Here is an 8,808-nt window from a genome sequence, read left to right on the forward strand (position 1 = left end):
GATCAGACCCTGCTGGAATAATGATGCTGCCCTCAGTGCACCTCCGTAAACTGCTGAGACAGGCAATAGAGTCTCCCAAATGACAAAGGGGCTTTTTGAGAAAAATAATACTGTGACAATTTGCAGATCTTGATCCAAGAATTAAATTGAGGTCAGTTCACAGAGACCTCTTCTCCCCGTTCGAAGGAAACGTGATAGTGTCCTTGAATGACTGGGTAACAATAGGTTTGGAGTCATTATAGACAAATACACAAGTGTATATAAAGATAAGGTTTTCTGATGGCTTCAGAATAGAGAGGGCATGTAGGATTTACTCTAATACAGTCTTAATTCACAATACATTAACCTCTTGATGTCACAAGACTGTCGAGAATTCTTTCACTGCAGTGAACGGCGATCTGCCGCAAGGGAAGAAATGATATCTAAAACATCTATAAAACAGCAAAGCAGTGATAGGCGGTCATCCACACATGCAAACTAGGTAAGTGGGATCTCTAGTTTGTACATGAATTATTAGTGGGCGTGCACAGCTCCACGGCATCTTGAGTAAGTCTGCTGCACTGTACTCGACTCTACTCCGCTGCTCCTCTCTGCTGGACTCCCCTGAGCATCGCTCTTTGTTTCAGGATGAGCACTGAATATACCAATTCAGCAAAAAAGAGAGGGATATTTACACTCAGCAGATCGTCCAAAGAGCAAGCAGCTGTTCCTCTCTCTTCTTTGTGGGGAAATGAGCGACCTTTTGACCTCTCCTGAGATTGGCGCAGATTTTATCCTCAAGGGTGTGTTGTTTTTGATATCCAAGCACAAATAATGGTAATGCTAGTTTACTGATGGGTCTCTCTCTCTGGCAGGCTGTATATCAACTTTCACCTAATAAGACCTGTCTTAACATGCGATTAATGAGGAGTATTTTTAGTTAACCTAATTAGTCGGAAACCACACCATAGGGTATTAGAGCAGAAACATCTACATTATTCCAGACATGGATCAAAGATATTTTTCCAGAAAGAAAAAAACACAATGCATTACTGTATAAATATGAAATGATCTAATGCCATGTCATAGTGGAGAGATCTCTTAAATTCTTGATAAACCGTTGCTGCCAGCCAAACCATTTCAGTTCAAAGTAGGTATCTGTATTTTTAGAGTTTTACCTTGGGACCGTCCTGGACTCAGAGTTTGCCTTCAGGCACGCATGTCATTGGAATAACTTTGCCTTACTCTTGATACCTAAGTTGACCCCATTTACCAGAATGGAATCCATCATTTATGGGCCACCAAAACATTTAATGTACGGTATATTCACATATTTGTGTTGATTAAAAAGAATACTTCACATGAAATAGGTCCACAGCAACTAATTTCAACAGCAAGGATTTCTTTTTTCCTCTCTCTCACTCCTTAACATGTGTGGGCACTGCATACACACACACACACACACACACACACACACACACACACACAAAGAAAGTATTTAGTAAAACTAAACCACAAACTGTTGTCTGTGTTACTAAACGGTAGACAGCAATTTCAGCATATATAGCCGTGCAGCTCGTCTGGCCTGCGGACTCCACTGAAGGGGCCAGGGACAGGACAAACATCTGTACGAGGCTCCCCCTCAGAGTCCAGTGGGGGCGGGGATGAAGCGGCCATAACTCAGGACGCCCAGACAGCCATCTGCTTCAGGTACGCTTCACTCTCCCTTCAGATCGATCTCTGTCATGAATCAGTCTGGAGGCGCTGCCATCCTCCCCCACTTCCCTCATTTCAATCCGTGTCTTTTTATTCCTTTTGTGATCACCACCACTGCAACACCATTTCTTCTCTCTCTCCTCTCTCTCTCTCTCTTTCTCTCTCTCTCTGTGGTGGGTATGTTTTTCAGTCTGTATGTCTCTGCTGTGCATGTGTGTTTATGTGTGTTTGTGTGTGTGTGGGGGGGGGGACAAGCCGCTGGAGTCGCTCAGGTCGTGATGGAGAGGCTATTGAGCCGCTCTCGGAGCAGTCGATGGCCGAGATAATCACAAGCGGCTAAACCAGCCTGGGAGGTGCAGAGGAGTGAGCCTCTCACCAATACCCCCCCCCCCCCCCACACACACACACACACTCCTCTACAGCCAGCTAATACACTGACCGTGTTCGGCCAGCTCCCTTGAGATGTTTGCTGTGCAGATTAGCATGTCATGGCGCAGTATATCAAATTGGCCCGAGCGACTGAGGTCATCCAGGATCCTTGAGCCCCCTTCCCTGCCTTGTACCCCACCGGTGGGAGGGGGAGGAGAGGACCAGCGACAGGCTTAGAATCCTGCTGTCGTGTAATTGGCTGCGGATGTCGCCATGTCGACAGCGCTCCGTAATTAGCATTGGGTTCTTGTGAGGTTGGATGTGGCGCTCATGTGACAGACCCAGGTGGGGGGACGTTTGTCTTATAGGTGGCAGGGTAGACCCAGTGCACGGCAGCCCCGGGGCCACGCGACGAGGAGCCAATCACAGCCGACAGAAGCCTTCAAGGACAGTCAGAGTCACTCAATGTGACAGTACAAGCTGCCTCGCAGGGGTGTGAGGAGTGCTGGAGATTAAAATAAAAACACACACATACATACACACACACACACACACACACACACACACACACACACTAAAGCAGAAGCGAGCATCTCGGAGGGGTACGTCAATACATGCTAATGCATGTGATTACGAAATGAGCCAGTTCTGCCCAGCTCTCCGCCATCCCCCATAAATTCCCACTGACCTTTCCAAAACAGGTTCAATGGAAAGATTAAGCCTGCTGTTTCCTCGGTTTTATTTCCGTTCTCAAGGAGCCAGAGAAGACATTTTATGAAATTTAATGCCGGGGCCATCATTAAGGCAGCGCTAAAGCTAATTGCCACGTGCTCAGCTCTGCCTGTCTCTCCTTCTCTTGCATACGTGCTGACGAGCATGGAGGAGGGAAGCCAGAAGATAAGTGTGTGTGTGTGTGTGTGTGTGTGTGTGTGTGTGTGTGTGAGTGTGTGTGTGTGTGTGACGTGTGAGGACGCTCCTGCAAGGGGTTTTCTCAGAACTGTTGACAACTGTAATTACATGTCCAATGTTCTTGCCTCAGCTGACAAAGAGCCGCTCCTTTCCGCAGTGTTCCGTCAGAAACACACTGGCAGGATTCAGAAATATCGGAACGTTGCAGACAGTGCCCATGGAAATAGGGTGCTGAAGCATTCGATTCGTCCTTCCTTTTCCCGGACATGTTTTACATCCATCGAAGGCATTCCTAATCTCAGGAGTGCCCTTGGATTACCGGGACGGATTGGGGAGAAGAGGGAATAAATGCTCAGAAATCAGTCAATTTCAGCAAATCCCAGAGCATAAAAAAATAATTAGCGATCCAAAGCCACTTAGAACAAGATAATGCCAACAATTAGGACACAGAGCGGATTTGTTGGATTTGTGCAGTCTTCGAAAGGAAAACACAAAACGTGCTTCAGGACAGAACACTGCCATATTATAAAAGCAATGCAGCCACAGCCCTTCACACACACACACACACACACACACACACACACACACACACACACAAACAAGAGATTTTGGCCTTTCTCCCAGCTTATCCCCTCATCCGGTATGTAGCCATGGAAATTGTTCAGTAGATGTTTCACGAAGCACTCAGCCCAGTAGGCAGTGGAGCCTGTGTCATTATGGCATGGGGCAGGCCTGTGGGTGGTGAGAGAACACCCACACATACCCATCAAAATGTGCCCGTCCACAACACTCACTCCATTTTACATTTCCCATTCCCAATGAGCACTGGGCTAACTCGAGACAGGCAGGCTTTTCAGTCCAATCCGCTATGCAGGTTACATTTTGGCACTGTTTAATCATGCAGCACGATAGAAACGTTTAACGTTAAGTGTATGTGATATGAAATTGGACTATAAATAAAATATAGGTACAAGTCTATTTCTGAAAATAAAAAGGAAACAATGTATCTGTGTCTGATGACTTGATCCAATGTAGACAATGGTGTCTGATTTCACACAATGCATGAATGAATGTGCAAGGATTTATGCGAAACCACTAACTTTTCCCATTCATTTAAAGTAGAGTAGCACATTAAACAATGACACTTCTGCCATAAAAACCATTACACAGATAATATTTTCATGAACTTGGTGGCAAGTACTCTCTGCTTGCATTTTTTACAAACAGAAGTGCCATAAGATTTAGCATAGGAGTTAAGTCATCTCTATGAAAAATGTACTATCACTTTTTATGACATTAACTTTCGAAAATGCTCCTTTTCCCAGGCACTCGTGTGTGAAGGCCCCTCTGATGCCGGCGCTGCCACTGACGCGCTCACTCACACCCGCGCAAAAAGCCCTGGCGTATGATGAAATAATCATTGGGAGCCATTTCTTCTGAGAGAATGAACAATCAGCCCCAGTTTCTCGCTCGCTTCACCACGGCATCTCTCCCCATACTCTGTCTAGATGAAATATTTACACACGCGGGGTCTTTGACCAAGAGGGATGCTGCTCCTGGGGGGACTCCACCACTCCTGCAGTACATAATCCCTGGCAATCCCTGGCCATGCACACACACACTCACACACGCACACACACACACACACACACACACAGACACAGACACACAGACACGCACACGCACACACAGACACAGACACACACAGACACAGACACTCACAACAGTCACCAGTTACTGAATCCACGCGTTTTCAGGTCTCTCGTCCCCAGTCAATGAAACAAACACCCTGATTGAGATGGGGGCCTCTGCGTGAGACTCCTGTGCACCATCGCCAGGCGTGAGGTGCGAGCAGCACGTGGTTCAGAGGCCCAGAATGCACCATCGCCAGGCTGAGGTGTGAGCAGCACGTGGTGCAGAGGCCCAGAATGCCCAACAGGCTTCATTACACGCAGCATGCCACGGCTCTGTCACCACATCTGAGGCCATGGCGCTTTCTGCATGTCACTAATGAGGCTCTACACAGGACCTTTTATCTGTAACTACTGAGGGCGCTGGATGAGAAAAACACAGAGAGAGAGGAAGAGACGGAGAGAGAGAGAGAGAGAGAGAGAGAGAGAGAGTGTGTATGGAGATGGGGCGGGGGGAACTGAGGAACAGAGTCCTACCTCAGGTTTGGGAACAAAGGCCTTCCCCGGGATGGTGAAGCAGTTCTTGACGGTGCAGTAGGTCTGCGCCATGACAGACAGGCGACTCCTCTGTCTGCTCCCCGTGCTCGCTGTCAGCCTCTGAGGGATCGGGAATCATTAGGAAGGACTCACTGCTTCAGAATGCCCACAGAACTCACAAACGCCTTAATTTTACATTCATCTTGTTTCACTTAAACCTTCTATTTAAAAAGGTTATTTCCATTAAGATACATTTAACTTAACAATTCATGATATTTCAAAAAAGCATTTAATACAACATTAATGATGAGTAATTTAATGATTGGTAATGTTAACTTTCTGTTCATTATCCAATGAATCATAATGTTGTCAAGGAGATGCTGGCTGAAAGCATTTCTACTTTTAAAGTTTAGCTTGTTTTTGTTTAGTAGAGTGTATTTGAAAACTTACATTAATTAATGAGCCTTTGTGACCAGAAAACTCTTTAACATATTTCTGGACTGAGGAAATCACTTCTGTCATCTGAGGCCACATCAGAGCTTACTGTTACTGTTGCTATGAATTATGGTGCTACAAAAATGATCCTCCTAAGGGATTCAATCTGATATCGAGTTAATTAGCCACTAATTACGTGTCATGCTGCATTTCACTTCTGCCAGTTTGAGGGAGACACATGATGGAGAGGGGTAGGAACCAAAAGGAGCTCACCTCGGCCACTTCCTTCTGGAAAGTGAGCGTGAGACGTGTGCGGCCAAACGCGAAGGGCCCGCTGCGCGTGGAGATGGACTCCAGCCACTTGATGATGAGCGGGGTGGACACGTTGAAGGGGAGGTTCCCTATTACGTGTAAGTTGGGTGGCTCTGCAGACAGATACGCAAGCACTCTACAACACCACTTCACTCTAGCACTTCTGGTACTGCAGTCTTGCACAGTTCATACTCTTATTTCTAATAAATGATGACATTATATTAATGTTGACTTACAACCATATGGTGTGACATAAAGCTGAGGTTTATATATATTCATCGTGCACGTTTTCATGATTTGCCAGTCATTAATTTAGCCATTATATGCCTGTATAGTATATACTACATAAAGAGATACATAATGGGAGTGATTATGCTATTTAGCCCTGACATATTTAGGTTTGAATGTAGAGGAGCACTGTGCAGAAATCTCTGAGGCAAACAAACAGTGCAGTCTTGTGTGCTGGGCTCATCACTCACCATCCTCCCACTTCTTGGCTATGTCAGGCTTGAATCCCCGGTCCATCCTGTAGGTGAGGATATCACCGTGAACTATCCTGACCCTGCCAGGGGCCGCCTCGGCCAGAAGCTATCGGAAAAGACACATGGCGCCGTGAACACCTCTCAGTGAATCAAGACAAGCACCTCCGTATGGGGAAAAGGACTGTTAACACCATGTACGTTCAGGGGATAGGCTAAACACACAGATGGCGCACATGAATTATGAGTGTCTCTCATTCATGGCCCTTTGTGGAGAGCATAGCACATTAGCCTACTTTACCCTTAGCAGTGTTTAGACACTCTTGTTTCATTTAGATCATCACTCTTAGGCTGAGCTCCAATTGATAATGTGATATTAATTTAACTCTAGGCAGTACAGATAGAGGCACTGTGAGACCTATTTAAAATGTTTCAACTGAAGAAACATTGAGCATCAAGGCCATTCAGCATTGCCCTCTAAAAAACAAACAAAAATAAATGCTGCATTATCATGTATTTTTGCACAAACCTGATTGCATTCAGTCATATTGTACAGTAATTGCCATTGAACGGCCCTGATGCTCACCCATGCTAAACACGCACACTACAAATGCTATTGGAGGACCACTTATCAACCCACAAACAGCTCATGAGGAAAAAGAGCTTGTTAAAAGCTTGTAATCCATCTGCCATCAACAACAAACACTCATCTAAATCATTTCTGGTCTCATAGTATTGACTTAGTGTTGAAATGTATGTGCCTTACAAGCGCTTAAAAAGGCTGCAGGCTTGATCTGCTATGAGGGCAGGAAGCATGCGGGAGAGGAGCATGTGGCAGTGACCCCTACCTTTAAGCTGGGGATGAAACGACTGTCTTTCTCCACCACCAGCACATCAGCGGCGCCGGCATTCAGGATTGATCGGGTCATTCCCCCCGGCCCCGGCCCCACTTCACACACATGGGCATCCTTCAAGCTGCCCGCCTGACGCACAATCTTATCTGTAATAGGCAATTTATGTCATGTCACGTCACGTCACGTCACGTCTAAAATGAAATGAAATACTCTGCCTAATAATAGTGTGCATGGCTGTCATATCTCAAGGCAAAACAAAAACATGCCAGTGTTCATTGGTCTGATGATGGTGGTACTGTTAACACAACACAGCTTACATTATGCATATCCTGTAATTTTAGTGTAGATGGTGGACACTGGACAGCCTTTTGATCATGGTCAGACTTTATTTCTTTTAAGCTTTGGTTTACACACCTGTAAGCCTCATATCCAAGAGGAAGTTTTGAGACAACTGCTTCTCAGCTCGCAGGTTGTACAGCTTTATGATCTCCCCTATGGTGGGTAGCGGGGGCAGCCGCAGAGCAGCTAATTTGCCAGATGCTGCCATCTAGAAACTAAAATGCAATCAAATTGTCAACACATGTACTACTGCAGGTCATATTTTCCATAAACCCTTTGCACTAAAAACATGGAGTGCTTTCGCCACCTAGTGGTTATTTACATCAACTACATTTCCAACAAAAATGGGGTACCTTTCACCCAAGCCATAAAATAAAATAAATACTTCTTCTGTACACCAGTCTATCTAGAACAGCAAGTAGAAATGTGGTATGCTGCCCTCATAAACAATTATTGCTAACACGGTACTATTCTTGTAATAGTGACTAAGTCTTTCACATGCGTGGAGTAGGCTAAAGCACACGAGGCCGAAAAAGATGTTCAAGACAACTAACAATATTTCAAAAATACACTGTCTTGATGGCACCATTCATAGCATGTAGGCCTACAATGCAATTTGTAAGTTCCATGGGAAGGAAAGAGGTGTACCTCGTAAGGCTGTTCAACACGTTGACTTACATGATATACATACACAAGCTTTACTTTAAAAACAGATGTAAAATGCACCGTTCACAGTGAAAAGTCATACGTACACAATAGTTAACTCCAAATCAGCGTATCGAACGAGTAATTTCAATAGTTGGTAGGACCATAACGTTGAAGCCTCATCGCATGTGTATGTTTCTTCAGTGCGATGTTCTTCCTGTTAAGGGGGCGGGCACTATACTACTTCCATCCAATTGCACGTTATCAAATAAAGTATTTACCAATCCTTTGGAAGAAAGGCGGGACTCTTTTGCCCTTGAAGACCAGCGTGTCTAACAGCACGATGAGATGAGCTAGGGAGACGGCAGCCTAAATAAGGGTTTGCTAAGAAGCACACTTCCTGTTTCGATTTCTGGATGGGATACGGTAAAAAATCAAAATAAAATCCCGAGAATCGCTACTCACGTTGACACAATTGAACAACATGACCCAAGAATCTCTTGACATTGATACATGACACATACTTGCGGAAGCTTAGAAATAAATCGCATGGAGTAGGCTATGGTGTGTGCCAGGTCACAGTCATGCAGGACTCATAGAGAC

General features: G+C 45.2%; 1 protein-coding gene across 4 annotated transcripts in view; it reads right to left on the minus strand.

Annotated features, from left to right (window-relative positions):
* Nucleotides 1–8,490, minus strand: part of tfb1m (transcription factor B1, mitochondrial) — a 43,229-nt gene extending 34,739 nt beyond the window's left edge. Inside the window, exons 1-6 of one of the 4 annotated variants that reach the window (XM_042073037.1) lie at nt 8,313–8,489; nt 7,636–7,775; nt 7,216–7,367; nt 6,368–6,476; nt 5,850–6,001; nt 5,142–5,261 (exon numbers count right to left, since the gene is read on the minus strand). In XM_042073037.1, coding sequence (XP_041928971.1) covers nt 5,142–5,261; nt 5,850–6,001; nt 6,368–6,476; nt 7,216–7,367; nt 7,636–7,768 — 666 coding nt within the window. In that variant the 5' untranslated portion in view covers nt 7,769–7,775; nt 8,313–8,489. Of the gene's footprint in view, nt 1–5,141; nt 5,262–5,849; nt 6,002–6,367; nt 6,477–7,215; nt 7,368–7,635; nt 7,776–8,312 lie in introns of all 4 variants that reach the window. The other 3 variants (XM_042073036.1, XM_042073038.1, XM_042073035.1) reach the window with 3 other exon arrangements.
* Nucleotides 8,491–8,808: the final 318 nt, after the last annotated feature.

The sequence above is a fragment of the Alosa sapidissima genome, chromosome 19 (assembly GCF_018492685.1).
Source record: "Alosa sapidissima isolate fAloSap1 chromosome 19, fAloSap1.pri, whole genome shotgun sequence".
NCBI classification, from domain to species: Eukaryota; Metazoa; Chordata; class Actinopteri; order Clupeiformes; family Clupeidae; genus Alosa; species Alosa sapidissima.